Source organism: Rhinolophus ferrumequinum, chromosome 11 (assembly GCF_004115265.2).
Source record: "Rhinolophus ferrumequinum isolate MPI-CBG mRhiFer1 chromosome 11, mRhiFer1_v1.p, whole genome shotgun sequence".
Classification (NCBI taxonomy): domain Eukaryota; kingdom Metazoa; phylum Chordata; class Mammalia; order Chiroptera; family Rhinolophidae; genus Rhinolophus; species Rhinolophus ferrumequinum.
The window spans coordinates 42,621,075-42,640,219 of NC_046294.1; the positions used below are offsets into that span (position 1 = coordinate 42,621,075).

General features: G+C 42.3%; 1 protein-coding gene across 7 annotated transcripts in view; it reads left to right on the top strand.

The window, feature by feature from the left end:
- SBF2 (SET binding factor 2) overlaps nt 1-17,222 on the top strand; it is a 401,342-nt gene extending 384,120 nt beyond the window's left edge. For 5 of the 7 annotated variants that reach the window (XM_033119785.1, XM_033119784.1, XM_033119786.1 and 2 more), the window contains 8 exons: nt 4,571-4,697; nt 6,741-6,868; nt 8,038-8,271; nt 9,339-9,443; nt 10,865-11,058; nt 11,758-11,845; nt 14,345-14,476; nt 15,517-17,222. In XM_033119785.1, coding sequence (XP_032975676.1) covers nt 4,571-4,697; nt 6,741-6,868; nt 8,038-8,271; nt 9,339-9,443; nt 10,865-11,058; nt 11,758-11,845; nt 14,345-14,476; nt 15,517-15,615 — 1,107 coding nt within the window. In that variant the 3' untranslated portion in view covers nt 15,616-17,222. The remainder of the gene's footprint in view (nt 1-4,570; nt 4,698-6,740; nt 6,869-8,037; nt 8,272-9,338; nt 9,444-10,864; nt 11,059-11,757; nt 11,846-14,344; nt 14,477-15,516) is intronic. The other 2 variants (XM_033119789.1, XM_033119790.1) reach the window with 1 other exon arrangement.
- The last annotated feature ends 1,923 nt before the right edge of the window (nt 17,223-19,145 follow it).

Genomic DNA, 19,145 nt, shown 5'->3' on the forward strand with positions numbered 1-19,145 from the left:
CCACATGGGCCAGTGGGCTCTCAACCACAAGGTTGCCGGTTCGATTCCTCAAGTCCCGCAAGCGATGGTGGCCCCCTGCAACTCGCAATGGCAACTGGACCTGGAGCTGAGCTGCGCCCCCCACAACTAAGACTGAAAGGACAACAACTTAAAGCTGAACGGCACCTCCACAACTAAGATCGAAAGGACAACTTGACTTGAAAAAAAAAAAAGTCCTGGAAGTACACACTGTTCCCCAATAAAGTCCTGTTCCCCTTCCCCAATAAAATCTAAAAAAAAAAAAAAAAGGGCTCAAGTTCAGTCTCTTAAAAAAAAAAAGAAAAACCACTTAAGAAAATGAAAAGAAAAATCACCAAGTGGGAGAAAATATTTGCAAATCATATCTGCTAAAGGACTTGTATCCAGAATATATAAAGAATTCTCAAAAGTTAACAATAAGAAAACAACCTATTTTTTTACAGGCGAAACATTTGTACTGATTTCACCACAGATACACAGATGGCAAATAAGTACATGAAAAGGTACTTGACATCATTCATCATTATGAGATGCAAATTAAAATCACAATGAGATACCACTACATATATTTTAATGGCTAAAATTTTTTAAACTGACTGCCTCGAGTGTTGAAGGATGTGGAAGAACTGGAACTCTCTAATACTGCTGGTGGGAGTATAAAATTGAACAACCATTTGGGAAAACAGTTCGACCGTTTCTTAAAAAGTTAAATACACCTGTACCTACCATATGATTCAGCATTCCATTTCTAGGCAGTGACACAAGAGAAATGAAAGCATATGCTCTATGAAGACTTGTACATAACTGTTGATAACAGCTTTGTATGTAATACCCAAAAATCTAGAAGCAACCCAATGTCCATCCCCAGGTGAATGGATTAACAAATGTGGTATGTCCATACAGTGGAATACTACTTAGCTATAAAAAAGAATCACAACTGGTAACTCAACAACAAGGATGCATCTCAAATAATAATGCTTAGTAAAAGAAGGCAGACAAAAAGAGTACATATGTACTTATTCCATTTATATAAAGTTTTAGTAAATGCAAATTAATCTGTAGTGACAAAAGCAAATCAGTGGTTACTTAGGAGTGTGCAGGAGGCAAAAAGGGCACAAGGAAACTTTTGGGAGTTATGATTGATATATTCATTATCTTGATTGTGGTGACGGTTTCATAGGTGTATAGATATGGCAAAACTTACCAAATTGTACACTTTAAATATGAACAGTTTATTGTATGTCAGTTATACCTCATCAGAAGAAGAAGGCATGTGGATTGTGCCTTTTGGAGACCACTGTGGTGTAGTACTGCAGAAGAGTCTAGGTCTCCCATTTACAAGGAGGAAAAGAAGCCAATGAACGGGACAAACTGAGTCCTTGGGATGTATGACTAAATGAAGACAGTGTAATTTTTCTTTCTTACTGGAAATATAAATACCATATCTTGTCTTGTAAATGCAGTCAGGTCTTCTTTCTCGTTATAGTGGAAAGACATTTCAGAAAATTCCTTGTGTTTCCTAATGTCAGATTCCAAATGTGGTAACTAGGTATTTATCAACTCAGCACTCAGATCAATCTGATTTTTTTTTTCTTGTTGCTTAAACTGTTGCCAAAGAGTAAAAAAAAAAAAGCTCAGTATCTTTTCTTCCACTTCCAGTAGACCTAATAATTAACCCCAGTTTGGAGGCAGATTGTATTTCAGCCCCAAGCAATTAGCAAATGTTGGTGCCGTTGTGATACACAGATATTCTCTCTCTCTCTCTCTCTCTCTCTCTCTCTCTCTCTCTCTCTCCCCCACCCCCCAAGCACTAACACCTTGATGACCTTGATGCACTCTAAGCACTAATTCCAATTTAAGCCGGGTGAGTGCCAGAGGCCATGGAGAAGTGTCTAACCTTTCTAACGTAATTGTAGAGTTCAGGGTTTTGGTGAGGCCAGTTGCTCAGTACAGTGGGCTATGAAAGCATTTTTCCACTTGTAGAGCTTTGCTTTTAGTTCTAGCATATGATCTCCCTGAAAGGCCTGTAAGTTCAGCTTAAGGTCATATCCCTTATTTCCATCCTACTTAACCTCAGAAGTGGGTCTTCAAAATTATATTCCTAAACATATTAAATATCAGAATAATTAAGGAAGGATAGAGATAATATATGAGGCCAGTGGTTCCTGTGGAGAACAGTCATTGAGAGAAATGTTTTGTTATTCTAGGGCTTTATTTAATAAAAGTTCTTAAAAGAGTTTTTAGACACTATTGTGGACTGGGTCAGTGGAAATAGCCCTGAAACCTTCTTCTCCTGAAAACAGTGAGGCAGGCGGCTGGCCAGTGACTACCAGGGTTTATTTCAGGGGATGTTGGGGCCCAGCTGTTCTTGGAGCTCACTCTGCCTGAGCACACTGCATATTTCTCCTCCCTGAGACTCTCATGTGGTAGGGAATCAAGTTCCATCCTCCTGGGCCTGCCTCCTCTATCCTGCCACCCACAGGCGGAGTCACCCCATCTCATTGTGTGTGCTGCCCCCTGGGGCGGTACTATTGATTCCAAACCAGGAGCTCGGACTAGAGAGCTTTACTTGACATTAAAGGGCAGGTCATGAAGGGAAGTGCAGGAAACTAATTCTGAACCATGTTTAGAACGGACCTGAGAACCAGGCCCAGTGGACAGGCAAACCCAAGGCCTGGTCTTCTGGTGTGCGTCTGTAGCAATAAAGGCAAGGTGTTCGGAAGAGGACTGTTGTGCTACAGGACATGGTTGACAGCTGAGCCAAAGACAGAGAGAGCTAACAAAACAAGGAAATCAAAGCTATTTTTAAAAATTGTAGTTTCTGACTCTGGGTGGTGAACACACAATGTAATTTATAGATGATGTGATACAGAATTGTACACCTGAAATCTATGTAATTTTACTAACAATTGTCACCCCAATAAATTTTTAAAAAATTTAAAAAAATGGTAGTTTCCATTATAGAAATGGAAGAAAGTATTGCTAAATAAAATAACCACTCTTAACTTATTTTTATGCCCAGTTTTACTGCAAAATAATAACTGTTGAACATTAAATATGTGTCAGATTGACTTACGTTTTATTTAATTATAACTAAACTCTTCAAGTATGTTCAACCTTTATACTTAGTTGCTCATATAGCATAATTACAGGAAACCCATATTATCTAATCCTTTCATTTTCACTGATGAGAAAATTCATACTTAATACATATGTTTACAGTTCCAATAACCTGAAATATGGCACTCTACCTAGCTATTCAGAGCCATGTCACAATTGTCCCATGGAAAACTCTCCTGTCCTGTGGAGACCTGATGTAACACAAAGGGCAGTGGCTCAGGTCAGGAAAGCAGCTCCATTGCATAAGAGTGAAACTCTCTTTTTAATAAGTCTTCCTAAAATCAGTTTTATTTTGTTTTATTTAGAAGCGAAAGTTTTAGTTCAATTAAAAAGCCAGTAAGAAAATGTTGTAGGTTTATAACCAGATGATAAACTTTGACAAAGTGATATCCAGATTATGACTTTAAATCCCAATTGATCTATTGGGCAAACAACATATTATACACATGCCTGCTCAGCTCACTTTGGCTGATGAAGCGTGGGTCCACATTGCCAAATTAAACATGGAGAGGAAAGCTGGCATTTAGATAGCCTGCCTGCAGTGTTCATTTGAAACAGCTTTTAAGCAAGTGCAATTATGATTGGAACTTATCTCAAACAAACAGAATTCTCTAACTAGTCATGAGACACTGTTTGAACAATATAGAAGTGAGATTGCTAGGTGGATTGGAGAATGTCACAGGGTCATCAGCCTACCTTCTGCCAACGTAAATACGATGGCTCCTCAGAGTCTGCGTACAGTTTGCGTAAAGTATGCTATAGCTCAGTGACCTTTCCAAGCTCTGCCTTGTTCCCTCACACCCATATCATTCCCTTATCCTATGTCCAGTGACCTTACTGCCTAATTTACGGATGAAGAATTAAGGTTAAAAGGCATGAGTTCCTCTCCCTCCCCTTTGCACTTGGACATATCTTTCTTTTTATCTTCTATCCCTTCTCAGTTCCAAGACTGTTCCTTGTCTCTGGGCCCTCAACTTCATTCATTCCTATTTGCCCAGGGCCTTATCCTCTTCATGATCAGCTCTTTCTCTACATTTTATTCTCTCTCTGTTGGCTTTTCTACATTGCCTTTAGAAAGGCACACATTTCTTTTGTCCAGAAAACATCTCTTGCTGTCCTCCTAAAGGGCCTTCTCATTCCTTTCATTGACAAACGTATATAAGTACCATTTTTCTTGTTGTATTATACAGTATTACACAAGTGCCTGCAAAGTAAGAACTGTAACTTATGTTAATTTATGTCTGTCAAGTGCTTAGCACAGTATGGCATCTGGCACATACTAAGTGCTCACAAAGGCTGGTTCCCTTCCCACCTCCACTCATGGTAGAGATTCGATTGATTGCGTAACCAAATAGTCTCCTGCATTCAGTGGCATAGCAGCCATTTTTTTATTTTGTTTGATTCTTACTCTTCTTTGCCTTGTGTGTTTCAGGTTCACAACCAGTATCCAACTGAGTTTGAATTCAATCTCTATTACTTAAAGTTCTTGGCTTTCCACTATGTATCTAATCGCTTTAAAACATTTCTCCTGGATTCAGACTATGAAAGATTAGAGCACGGTACGTGTTTGTATGCTCTTGTTCCATCTTTTTTGTTAGTTTTTTGTGTTTTTAATTAAAAACTCTAATAATATAACTACCCTCAAGTGTTTTACCCTGAACTACGAAAGTAGAGTGGGTATGAATGTGTTCCCCTAGTCGAAAATTATGTGCTGTGTTAACTCTTAGGCACTCCAAGAGATCATCCCTGTAGCACCTTTGAAAATTAAATCTGCTTACTAGTTTAATATCTCAAAGTGGTGTCACTGTTTGAGGAGAAATGTTTGGCTCAGTTTTTGTACCCCAGGTACCCCAGGTAGGAATAGGTGCCTGCCCTTAGAGACAGTTTGAATAGCATTTAAAGCCATGAGCAAACAGACCAGGGTTAAATGCCAGCACTCCTAGTTACCAGCTGAGTCCTTTAGACAAGTTAGTTACCTCAGTTTCCTCATGTTTAAAATGGGGACAATAAAGCTCCCACCCCTATGAGCCATGATGATCACAGTAGGAAATATTTGTAAATTTCTTAGCACAATTGCTAGCACATAGTACGCACTCAATAAATTTTAGACATCATTATTATGAAGTTTAAAAGCAGAAATAATTGTAGAGACTAGATACTGAAAGTCAGCCCCTGTGAAAACATTCCCCAAGGGGATTTTACATTCTTCCTTCTGTTGTTATAGGGAGAGGAGAAGGGGGAATACATATGACTATTTTTGTTAAGAAAACAGGCAAATTTTTTTAAATCATCTCTTTTCAGAATACTATTTGTATCCGAATATTCATAACGAGGACTCTTCTAGTAGCTGATATATTTCCTGATGTTCTCAGTTTAAAATATGAAATCAGGATGCATGCTATTAAAATTGTCTAGTATGGTATTTCATACTTGGTAAGGGAGCCAGCACTGGTGAGACCATTTCTCATCCTGTTATACTTCCAGACCTTTGCTAACTCGGAATTGTCTTTCCACACATGATAATCAGAAACCTTCATTTCTTAAGCACCCTTGTGTTGGGAAGGCATTAAATAGAGCTGGTTATATGTTGGACATTGAAGTCACTTGGAGAACTTTTAAAATAACTAATATCTGGGCCCATCCTCTGAGACTCTGACTTATTTGGTCTGAGGTGGGACCTAGGCATTGAGATTTTTTTAAAGCTCTTGGTTTTTCTAATGTGTGGCCAAGGTTGAGTACTGCACTGGACTCTGCAGTTAAAAGATAGAGAAGAAAACATTAGTCTTGTACGGACTTTGTGCATCCTTGGGCTTAAGACATTCTTTTCTGATAAACTGGTCAAATGCTTGTTGATTTTTGACTGAGTCCTTTCATTCAAAGCAAGACAGCACTGCTGAGAGAGGCACCCTGTCTGGCCTTTTAAAGAAATACCTCCTGCCTCACCCTAACACATCTTCCTCTCTATTAAAAACAAGGTGGGCTTATATAAGAAACAGATTGACTGTTTGAAAGGTACAAAAATAGTGTCAGAAAATCCCTGCGGGGCCCCCTTCGCCCCCCAAATTCGGCTTTTGTTTTCAAGTCACCAAAGGATACAGACCAAACCCTTCTGTCATCCCAAGTCTCCATGACCATGATTTGCGGTATATATAAACTACTAAACAGGAAAACACTTTAAATGGCTTCATAATAAACAGCCAACAACTTTAAAAAGAAACATAAAATTATTTTTTTAACTGAGTTTCATCAAATCAACTCTAAGTCCTCCCATCTTCTCTTGAAAAATGTGTAGAATGTCTCCTGGTATGGACCTCTGGGAATTTCGATATAGATGTAAAATGTAGATTGGAAGAAAGTCACGCTGTACTGCTAAATGCTTGGGGAAACCTTATCAGATGTTTTCCTTCCATTTGGATTGTTTCCGTATAACTGGGATATTCATTCCTATCTTTAGCTTTGCAGTTATTTTCTAAGGTTTCTGCACATACGTTACTGTTTCTAGAGCTATGAGAAATATTCCACTTTTCATCAGCTACATTGATCATACTTTTAGGCAAACTGTTGATTTATTTGACTTCTGTTAAATTTTTTTGGATTTACAGGAACTTTATTTGATGACAAAGGAGATAAACATGCCAAAAAAGGAATTTGTATCTGGGAGTGTATTGACAGAATGCACAAGAGGAGTCCCATTTTCTTTAATTATTTATATTCACCAATGGAAATAGAGGTACAGTAAGAAAGCATTTGTTTCGTTTTCTGAATATTTTGTGTTAAGGTTTTCCTTATTTTTAGGGTATATAATAGGATTTTTATAAACATTTGACTAGGTTTAATACCGGAAGCTATTCAAAAATTTGGTACACTATTTGGTTTGGACTGTGATGGAATGGAGACTGTTCACCAAATTCTTGACCACAAAATTAGGATCTGGCCCCAAAACCTAGAAGAGATAACTTCAAGAAAGTCAAAGCAAGGCAACTTTCCCTAGGAAGAGAGAACACATAAAGCTTAAAACCTCAGTCTAAGCTGAAAAATCTGAAATCCTTTAGAAAAGATTTCTCTAAGTCCATTTGTACCAAAGCCACAAAGAACCTCGGTGGGAAACAGGGATGCTTGGAACCCCGCCCAAGAAGGATGACTTCTGAGGGCCAATCCCGCTCTACCACACACATCTATATGAAAATAGGCTCTGAGATGGAACAGACTGGCTTGATAGCAGGAACACTTTACTCAGGGCAAGACGGCCCCTGCCCCGTGCCCCACGTGTTCAGGCCCCACACGTTAGCACCCCACTCTGGCCTTTTTCCGGCTACTCCTTCCTCATGAGCTGAGGGGTGCGTGAAACCAAGGGTACGTGCTTAGGTGCCCCTCCTTCATCTAAACCATGCTGTGGTACCTCAAGACTCCTTATCCAAATTCAAGTTACTCACCAGCCCACTTCTCCAAGTCTGTCTCCCAAGCCAGTGCTCAAAGAGCCGCTAAGAAATAACTATTGGCAGAGTTGAGCTGCGTGGCCTGGGGTGTACACACACATTCCTGAAAGACCCTCAGAATATAGGACAGAGCTGAGGTGGGAGGAGCAGGGGCTTAGGCCAACGACTGGGAGCTGGGGCCAGCTTCCTTAGTTCCACACACTTCGTGGTAAGAATTCCAAGGAATCCAAGAATTCTCAATTTGAGCTTGGCCTTCCAGGTCATTAAGAAGTTATATTTGTTGAGGTAGGAGGATAGAACATATTTTATTTAATCATTTATTTTTATACATTTAAATATTTAGACATGTAGTACTTGAACCTCCATTCATACTCTTGCCCCAGGCCCTGCAAATGTTAGGGACCGACCTGCAAGTCAACTTGGGGTCAGGATGAAACTATATTTCAGAATTTTCTTTAAACAGGCCCTGAAGCCCAATGTAAATGTCTCCAGCCTCAAGAAGTGGGATTACTACGTAGAGGAGACCCTTTCCACAGGGCCTACGTATGACTGGATGATGCTGACCCCCAAGCAGCTCCCCTCTGAGGACTCTGAACTGGCCGGAGATACTGGGCCCCAGAGCCACAGGAGAACAGTGTGGCCGTGCTATGACGATGTCAGCTGTTGTCAGCCGGATGCGCTCACCAGCCTCTTCAGTGTAAGTGAACGGTGTGCAGACACACGCCTAGGGCAGCGTGGGCCCTGGAGGTGCGTGAGGGCTGAGGAACCAGGCTAATTTAAGATGGGTTCACAGGCTTCGAGACATGACTCTCCTCACTCGGGTCTAGTTTTATAGGTGGCATCTCAGGAGTAGGAGGAAACCAGATTTGTTCCCCAACTTCAACGGAGAACCAGGATCAGCTACTGGAAAAGGGTTTCAATAAAAAATGAGTTTTCCAGCATTGTGAGGAAGCAGTCAAACAATGGAGCGATTTGCAGCCTCTCAGCTGTGTGAGCTGCCCAAGCAGCCTGTGTCAGGCCTGGGTTATGGCTTTTGTGGGAGCTTCACTTCCTCTGGTCAGAAGTGTGAGTTGCTGATGGCCTGATAGGAGTACTGCCAGCCATCTTCTACAAGGAATATTCTGGAGTGAAACCATCCTGGCAGTAGCCACCCTGATGAGAGCAGCAGCCCTGAGGAAAGAGTTGGAGCCTGACAGGGTCACAGTTCCTGAAGAGTCTCCGTCTGGTTTCCTGACCAGGAGGAGTGCGCCACAGTAAAAACACTCACCAGCTTCCCTGCCTGAAGGAAACTCCGTTCCTTGGGTATTTCTGGATTCATTCTTTCCACATCTGGTTTGAATCATCACAGTTGAGGGGTTCCTCTGTGAAGGACTGACTTCTCTTCTACCTCAGCTGTTAGGGTTTGGACACTGGCCGAATGCTTGACGTTTAGCTGTGGCTGTCAGATTTCCTATGGGCTTGCCAGGGGGTGAAGGTGTTGGGGTTACATATTTCTTCTCTCTATTTAAGCCATTCTGTACAAAAAGTCCTGGTTACAGATCCTAATAAATCGTCTTTGCCACAGTGCATCACACCAGCTAGAGCTCCCACCACTCTTCCTGGCTTAGGAAACCTCTGCGGCGGGCCCTGTGTTTACCAATGTCTAGTTGCCCTCTGGCCATACTGTTCGTCTGTGCCCAGTACAGAGGAGATGTGGTTTTGGGACACATCCTGGTTTCTATGAATTACTTAACTGTCAGAAAACCCCTTTTAATTACTTTGCAGGAAATTGAAAGATTGGAGCATAAACTGAACCAAACCCCTGAGAAGTGGCAGCAGCTGTGGGAAAGGGTAACCGTGGACCTTAAAGAAGAGCCCAGAGCAGACCGTGTGAGTTGGCAAAGCCCTTTGAGGAACTACTTCTGAGCTTTTTGAGGGCGCTAGGTCAGGGGGCCCACTGCCACAGGTCACCCAGGTGGGTTTATAGCCAAAGGGAAGGGTAGAGAGGAGGGTCATGCCCCGGGGTCCCAGGGCAGAAAGTTCCAAATGACTGAATGCTTCCTGAGTGGCTCACTTTCCCACAGTGACATAATACTTAGGTTTCAGGGCCCTGTGTCCAGGGGAAATTACTGGGTTCTTTTCTATCTCGGGGCCTCGTGGTTTCAGCTGATCTTCTACCGCATGAGGGAGGAGGGGAACGCCAAGACCATGTTTGCTCCAGAGAAATAATCAGAGAAAATAAAGTATTTTAAAATGACAAAATATGCTATTGTCTAGTGTTCATACCCCCTTTTCTCTTTCTGAATTAAGAAACATATAAAAATATTTTAAAACTAAATACTGTTTTCTGCTTCTCACACCCGGTTTTCTATTTTTGACTTGAGAATCTTTTATCAGCCATGTCACATGAGCACCATATACACTTTAGCATCCTGTGTAACCCCCAGTGAGGGAGTGGTGTCCCGTCTCATACCAGAGGGGACAGGCACAGAGATCACACAGCTGGTACTTGGTACAGCCACGAGTCAAACCCATGTCAGATTGTCTCCAAGTGCAACAGAAGGGAAGTTAGGGCAGTGTTTTAAAGAGCACTTCGGGGAGAAAGGAGAGGTCAGCAGGGTCAGATGTCACAAGAGAATGGACTGAAGAAGAGAGCCTCAGAGTGGCATGGAAGGGTCCCCTGGGCTATGTCTCCTGCCTTCAAATGGCACTTCAGGAGCTGTCATCAGACAGGCCACAGGTGGGTGATGTCTTACTGCTTTTTCCTCAGAAAAATAAAATAGTTTCTTGGGTTTGTTTCTGATTATGAAAGTGAGATACATGTATTCTTTTAAGTAACACAGAAGATTATGAAATAGAAGATAAAAATCACCCACAATTTATAACCTGGAAATAAACCACTATGCTTTCAAACTTGCTTTATCATTCGAAACACACATATAAAAGGAATTTACTATACATACTATTTTAAAACCTGCTTTCTTTTTTACTTAATATGTGGCATACATGTCCTTCCATTTGTCACTGTATATAAATCAGCATCATTTTTAATGGCTGTCTAGAATTCCATTGTATAAAAATGCTGGGGGGAGTTTTTGTTTTTTAACCAATCCCCTAATGATAGACATTTAGGCTGTTTCCAATGTTTTGCTATTATACACAACTCCAGGATAAACAGCTTTATACATATAGTTTATACATATAGCTTATTGGTCCAGGTTTTACTTGAGATAAGTTTTTAGGACGAAAATTACCAGATGAGTTGCTTAATCTTTGAAAAGCTTTCCTAGCTCCTGTTCTGTCTTTTCCAGCCCCAGAGACACCCTTCAGGCTCCCCTGGAATTGTGTCCACCAACCTACCTTCCTATCAGAAGAGGTCTCTGCTGCACCTCCCAGACAGCAGCATGGGGCAGGAGCAGGGTGCCAGCCCCGCCCCATCCAATGGAGTGGACCGGAGAGCAGCCACGCTGTACAGCCAGTACACGTCCAAGAATGATGAAAACAGGTTGATGTGCTGAGCCCTGCTGGGTGGGCAGCAAAGACTCTCCCCACCCACCCTCGTAGGCTGCACCACAGACCCTGTAACGAGCCCGGCCTGTGCAGTACAGTCTTCTGTAGACTTAAAATGGATTTGCTTTGTTTCTTTCTTTGTTTCTATTTTAAATGTGTTAGAGGGTTTTTTGAAGAGGAAAAATCAAAATTACAGCTAGAATAATGCCAAGAGGTTGTAGCTATTTGTGGTTGAGTCCTGATTGCTTTTATCTCACATCTGCCAGATCTTTTGAGGGAATGTGTGTCAGCCAGCACTTTCTCAGTTGCAGGCATCGGAAATCTAGCTCACGCTAGCTCAGGCAAAAAGCAATTTATTCACATAAACTGGGAGGTCAGGCCTGTGCCAGTTGCTCACACAGGCTTCAGCCTTCTGTCCGTTTGCCAGCTCTGCTTTCCCACTGGATTACCAAGGCTCAGCATGGCACAAAAGATGGCTACTCAGAGCACCAGGCCCAGCAATTTGGTCATTCCAGCAGAACGAAGCAGTCTTTCCCCAAAGGTCTAGCAGAAATATTCTAGGGAGAACTCTGATTGGCCTTATTTTGGAACATTTGAGAGAAATAAAGGTTTGACAAACAAAAACAACAGACCCCTTTACAAAAAATTTTAAGTGAAAAATCAAAATTAACTGCCCTGTTGTCATTTCTTCTAGGTCCTTTGAAGGAACACTTTACAAAAGAGGAGCTCTGCTGAAAGGTTGGAAGCCCCGCTGGTTCGTTTTGGATATAACAAAACATCAGGTAGTTCTGTGAAAGCCTACAGAAATCACTTCTGTCTCGGCGAAGCTCAGGGCCCAGCTGCTGTGTGACTCAGCAGATAGATCCCGTACATACTGCTTTCCAGAGACCTCTCATATGCTGCATGCGGGCTCCTCCCAGGACCCAGCATGGCCCTGAGCAAGGGCAGTAGCCTTCTGAGGGAAGTTCCAAGCCAGGAGAGGACCTGAGGTTTGCAGTGCGTGGTATACTACATGCACATAGAACCTGCACCTGTGAGCACGGCCCAGAGTACAAATTACCTTTGGCCTTGCAACGTAACGCATCCATTCAGACCCGAGGGCACTAATTTATTTGACGTGATTGAACACCATCACTGTACCGTGTACTGAAGAACGCATCATTTTCCCTCAAAGATGGCAGCAAAAGAGGCTCCCAAAGCAGGCAGAAGGGGATGTACCCACCCAAACCTGGAATTCCCAGTGTCGGGAAGTCTTTTGCCTGTTGTTGGGTTCTTAGTCATTGCTGCAGCGGCCTTCCCATCCTCAGTGTCATAATCTTTGCTCCAGTGATCTCAGGGGAGAGGGGCCCCTACCGAAACCTCCAGCCCCTCTGCACCCTCCACTAGTGAGAGTCGCATAGCCTCCCGTCTTCTGACTGCCGGCCTCACTCTACCTGGGAACTGACAAGTCATACTTGAGGCAGAGGGGTACACATTTTGGTTCTCAATGCATTCATCTCCCAAATGGCGTCTGTTGAGAAAGATATGAACTGTTAGCCCTCTATAATGCTCTGGTTGGACATGCATCTAGAATATTCCTTCCAGGTGAAGACTTTTATGGGGATCACCAGTCCTCTGATCAAAGGGTTTCATAACAGTTATGCAGAGTCTTTTTGGAAAAATGTAGGGAATTTATTTTAAAATATGCAGTGGAAGCACTGTGTAGGGGGCTGTACCTTAAAATAACAATGTCTCTGAAATCAGTCTACACTGAAAAGTTCCATTAAACCACTAAATATAACATAGGACAATGTCGTAATTTTTCTGTAATTTACAATTACATCAAATGATATTTGCATTCTTACCAACCTTTTGGATTTCTTTAGCATGAAAGATACACAGTTTTTCCATTTAGCCTTACTTATACCATCCCTGAAGAGAGCAAAAAATAAAAGTCTGAGGCCAGAACCACAGTGAGGAAGGCACCAGACACATTTCTGCTGCATAAGTTAGAGAGTGAAATCAGACTGGGAACCAATAAGGCTTTTTTACCAGCAATCTCTTTCATTTTTAAAAATATTTTTCTCATTTTTTTCTTATTCCAAAAGTAATACATGTTTGTTATATCAAATTCAGACATCTCATAAAGTTGGAAAAGTCCCCTGTGTCCCCAACTCCCAGAGATAACTACTGTTAACAATTTGGTATATATTTCTCTAAACAATTTTTATACATATATATATATAAACATGTGTGTATAGTTTGAGTTTCTGGGAAGGTTAAAATGAGTTATATACAAAATCAGAACAGTCCTGGTACGTAATAACCACTCAATCAAATATTATGCTATTTATTCTGTTTTTTCAAAAATCATTTTATATCTACATGCTATTTGGCAACTTACTTTTTTTATGTATCTTGAACATATTTTCCTACAAGTTTATATCGGTCTTTATCATTTTTGAAAAGCTGTATAGTGTTCCATATTATTGATTCACTACCATGTAATTAAACAACACCCCATTGAAAGGCAGATACATCTTTTCAATTTTTAACTGAAAAAAAAAAACAGTGCTGAGGAAACCTCTTTATACACGTTTTGGTTTTTTTGCATGCATGTGTGAGTGTTTCCATAGGAGACATTTCTAAAATGGGAAGGGTGTATCAATAGACATAAATATTATAAATTTTAGTTGATATTGCCAAATTGTTCTCCAAAAATTTCTAACAAATTATATTCCTACTCACATTAGTGTTTGAGAGCACCTAGGGCTTTGCATTCAACCTGGGTATTATCAGCCATTTTTAATATTTCTTAATCTAAATAAAAATTGAAATCTCATTGATTTCATTTACTGTTCTTTGAACAGCGAGGTTGCCCATCTTTTCAGATGTTTATAGGTCATTTGTGTTTCTTCTGTGACTTACCTATTGAGATCCTTTGACCATTTTTTTTAACTAGTTTATTTATCTTTTTCTTATCAATTTCTAAAAAAAATCTATATATAGTCTAAACATTAACCCTTTTTTATGTTACATATATTTTTATAGTTGTTAGTTGACATTTAATTGTATTATTTAATATTTGTTCAAATTTCAAAAAATATGTCTTTTTTCCTCCTTTCTTATAGTCACCTAGCATTTTTTTTTCCCAGCAACAACCAGTGTTTTTAATTTCTTGTCTATTCTTCCAGGCATAGTTTAGAAAGATACAGAGGAAAGGGTTCAGACACAGTTTGCAAAGCCGTGTGTGTTTCCTTTTGTGTGTCTCTTACATCCCATCTGTATCCTTTTGGTTCCAGCTGCGATACTATGACTCGGGTGAGGACACAAGCTGTAAAGGCCACATTGACCTGGCAGAAGTAGAGATGGTTGTCCCTGCTGGCCCCAGCATGGGGGCCCCAAAGCACACAAGCGACAAGGCCTTCTTTGATGTAAGTCATCTTTTCCTGGCTCCGTCTACACGTGGTCCTGTCATCCATCTACCTCCGAGAATTATGGAGCAATCGGGGTGATTGTAGATGGATCACAGACCCCTGGCTTTGGGAATTGCTACAGAACTTGAACTCGGCACTCTGATCTCCAACCTGACCTGTCCCAGCTGTCCATACGTCTCAGCAGGCTGCACGTTGCTTTACACAAAGGAGTCCTGCAAAACGTATCCAAACACATACAAAAACAAATGAACTCCTTGTTTAATATTATTAATTATTCCTCTTACCACCTACTGTCAAAAACAGATGCTACTTCCTTCGTTTCAGTGGTCTGCGTGCTTGACCACCCACAAAAAAGCTGTCCTTAATCACTCATGATGACTACTCTAACATCTTCAGCAGCCCTTAGGTGGGCCTTGGAGCCTGTTATGAGTGATGTGATAAGGGACTTATCCAGTCCCCAGAGCCAAGCCGGGCTTCATAAAGGGCAGAGGTCATACTCCAGGGCCCTGCTCAGGCCAGGAGGCTGCTTCCCTGACTCTGGGTGTCCAGCGTGGCCCCCAGTGAAGACTAGAGAAGGGGATGGGAAGGCGACACAAAAGCCAACTTCACCGTGGTGTGGATGCGTCTAAGGCTTCCCCAAGGAGCACAGGGAATTTGTTTGGTGCCTTTGCTGCGCTGGTCCAGTGCATGGCGAAGGCCAGAGGGCCTGCCATTCCTGAGCCGCTCCTTAGTAGGCAGGCCCCAGGCAGATGCAGAGTAAGATTCCCCTGGTGTGTCTCCTTGTTCTGCCAGAACCCTTTGGCAGGTTTAATCTGCCGTGGGGATGGTAATCGTCCCCTATCACTTTGGGGACTGGAAACGCAACGTGACTAGGACGGCAATGACAGTATGGTAGTGGAGGGGAGAGGAAATTCAGATGTCCTGGGGTAGTACAGAAAGAGAAGATGGCAGGGATTGACTCACACACTTGGACTATGGTCCAAAGCCATAGATCAGCCCTGCCTTTCATCTCTGCTTCTCTTCATTTGGCTTTGCAGCTCAAGACCAGCAAACGTGTGTATAACTTCTGTGCCCAGGACGGACAGAGTGCCCAGCAGTGGATGGACAGAATCCAGAGCTGTATCTCTGATGCCTGATGCCCATGATCCACCCAAACAGAAAAGGGAGGAAAGACTCATGCCGCCAAATAGGAAAAAAGCGCATGAGCCGTTGAGGAGCTGACAGCTTCCTGTTGGGTTCTGTTGAAGCAACCCAGGGCCTGAGCTTCTCCTGCCCAGTCTTACCCAGTTCCCTTTCAGCAGTTGCTGTGTTTACTTAGCCTGAGTGGATGTGCCACACAGGTCTGATCAAGAGCCCCAGGCACTCCCTGAGTCTTGCACTAGTTGTTCTAACAGGGTCTTAGTGGTTAGGGATCAGAAGAATGCTTCCTGAGCCAACTGTCATCCATCCCGTAGGCAAAATGGCTACCACCCACTTGGGTCCTTCTTCACGAAAGTTGGATCCTTTTTGCTCTCCAAGGTCATAGTTTCCTTGGAGTGCTTTCTAACAAGCAAAACTCAAAACCCTCCAAGATTGGTTACATTCTGCATAGAGAAGGTTTCCCGTCAGAGGCTCCTGCTCTAGGGCCCGACCTTGGAGATGCTCAGTTCTCTGGTGCTCCCAGAAGGTTCTTCTTGCTGGGCCATTGGGGTTCACATTGGTGCTCAGTGGCAGGAAAGAGGGCCACACAGGATTATCCTGATGGGAAGATTGTCCAGGGAATGATGCAAAACTGACCAGGCCAATGCAGGGAAGTAGTGCTTCCAAAACCCTGGCTTCTCTGAGGGTCCAGGGCCCTGTGTTCCTGTGTATTCTTCTGCTCCCTGCCAGCTTCTCACGCGGAATAACATGCAGAACGCTGAATGCACTAACCCACAGAACAAACCCATGCACTGACCTCCTGATGAGGACGTTGGAAAGACAGAGCCAGCTGTTCATGACCACACGCCTGTGACGAGGGCTGGTGTGGACCGCAGCACACTGCGGCTTGATCAGAAACCCAAACAACACTTCTGCACGTGGACAGTAAGAACTGGTTTTAGATTTTCTTTACTTTTGGTAACCATGTGTTTGATCAGCTTCAGATCTGCGGAATGCTGTTCGTTCATGAGGAACAGAAGCAGCATCTCTGATCCAGGCACTGCGGCCACCTGGAGTCAGAGGTAGCTAGGTCATTGCATTTGTTTTGGAATGTTAATATGTTAAATACCAAACTAATATTTCAAAAATGTGTATATATGATTTCTGTATCCTTGTTTTTCAGATAGTCTGCTTATAATTTAATATAAAATTAACTAAACTGATTCAGTCATAAGATTTCAGTAGCGAAATGGTTCCCTTTCTAAAAACATAACCACTTTGACTTTGTAGGTTAAAAATAAATCAGCTATTCAAGTTTAAAATTATCTACACACTAGGAAATAGAACTGTTAATATATAAGAAATTGGGAGAATAATAAGAATGAAGGATTTTCTATCATTTTCATTTTATAAATTGCCACCTGTGAAAATGGTTTTTGCACATTATTTGTATTTTTTCTTTGTATATGAAATAATTTTTTGTACTATGTAAAATATGGAGCCCATTGTACCTTCAGCTATTTGAAACTACACAGTGCTTCTTTTGTAACTGGATTCTTTTAACTTTCATGAAGGCGTTACATGCCTTACATTCACTAACCACCTCGAATTAAACTTATTTCTTAAGAAAAAGCTTCCTTCATTTGCTGTGATATACAGTTCATTCTGCAGTGCACGGCCCTCAGGTGACAACACTGAGATTCATACATGGGACTGAAGGTTCCAGGGTAAAACAGCACAACCCATTCCATGCCCTGGTTCTATTAGTGTCACACTGCCCTTTGCTCAGGACATAACCAGACACTGGATATGCTGGCGTGAGCATCCAGGGTCCGGACACACTGCTGCAGTTTAGGTGACAGACCTGAGGCCACTGCTCCACCCTGTGCCCCTCACGAGCTATGGAAAATTAAGTCCGTTGCCATTTCTGGGTCACAGTGTCAACTCCCATGGCATGTGGCAATTTGTGAAAACTTTAGGCAGGAGAAATTGAACTCTAGTTTCGTAGCAGATTTTTCTGCTTCCGGAACTTATTAAACAGCACAAATGAAGGAACAGTGATTTCGTCTCTGAACAACACTTCTTCTAGTTAAGTCCTTGCAGTTTACCTTGGAGACCTTGGCCACATCTTAACTTGTAGCCAACGGAATGCATGTTCCCTTCTCAGGGCTGACCATCTAAGTCTTTTGCTATCCAGGAGCCCTCTCTGAGCCAGGTACAGGGGCCCGAAGAGCCACAGAGACTCAAGGTGAGGCAGTGACATCCCCCTCCTTGAGCCTTCCGATTTCCTCAGTCTGAGGCTTCCTGTGATCCAGGTAAAGGCCCGCGGGCCCCTCTTCTTCATGGTGGGCCCTGCGACCTGCACTTCTCTCCGTGCTGTACCCCTGACCTTCAGTCAGGAGAGAAACAACTGGGACATGGAAATGAACACAAGCTTTGTTCAGTATCATTGTCTACATGCCCTTCATTCCCCAGGTCTGGGCTGCGACAGCGAGAGGGGCACCGAGTTCCCAGGTAGAAAGACGAGGGCCTGGCACGCCACAAGGGCCTTCCAGGGGGCCCTCCTCACCTGTGGCTCCTGTGACAAAGCCTTTCTGTGTCTGGGCTCTGGAAAGGTGCAGACCCAGGGTAGCACATTACTGCCAGTTCCATCCCCCAGCCCCTTTTCCTCCCCTCCCAAACCTCCCCACCCCTCAGTCTCCACTCCAGAGCTAGAGTTTAACTGTTAATGACATGGTGAGTTTGCTTCTCAATGGAAATTGTCATTTCTTGATATTTCATCAGTTCTTTTACCAATTGTTAAGTAACCCCATTATCCCATAAAGAATTTCTGAAACAAGCTGATAACCAGGAAATGCCCTCAGCAATGGCGACTGGAACTAGGAATAAAACAAAGAATAGAGCAGTATTGATGAAAAGATAGGGCTTAGAGTAGCACTCATATAAACCTAAACACTCATGTGCCTTTTTTTAAAAGAAAAAAAAAAACATTGGGCAGCTGGTTAGCTCAATTGGTTAGAGTGAAGTGCTCTTAACAACAAGGTTGCCAGTTCGATCCCCACATGGGCCACTGTGAGCTGCGCCCTCCACAACTAGACTGAAACAACTACTTGACTTGGAGCTAATGGGTCCTGGAAAAACACACTTAAAATAAATAAGTTAAAAAAAAAAAAGTTGATTTTAATGACATTTCATTTTTTATATTTTATTTAACCTGATATATCAAAATTATTCTTTAAACATGTAATCAATACACAAAGTTATTAATGAAATATGTTATATTTTTTGTTCATACTGAGTCCTCAAAATCCAGGGTTTATTTTACACTTGCAGCACATCACAGTTTGGACTAGTGTGTTATCTGCTTTCAGACACCACTTATACCGAATGCCTGTCATTTTTCCTCACCAATGCTCCAACACCAACTGGGTGTCTAACAGTTCCATTCAATTTTGACACTAACTCCAGAGTTAGCACAGATCCCACAGTTAAGAGCTCTGTCCCACAAGACTGCCCCCACTTTAGATTCCAACTGCAAGTCCCAGGG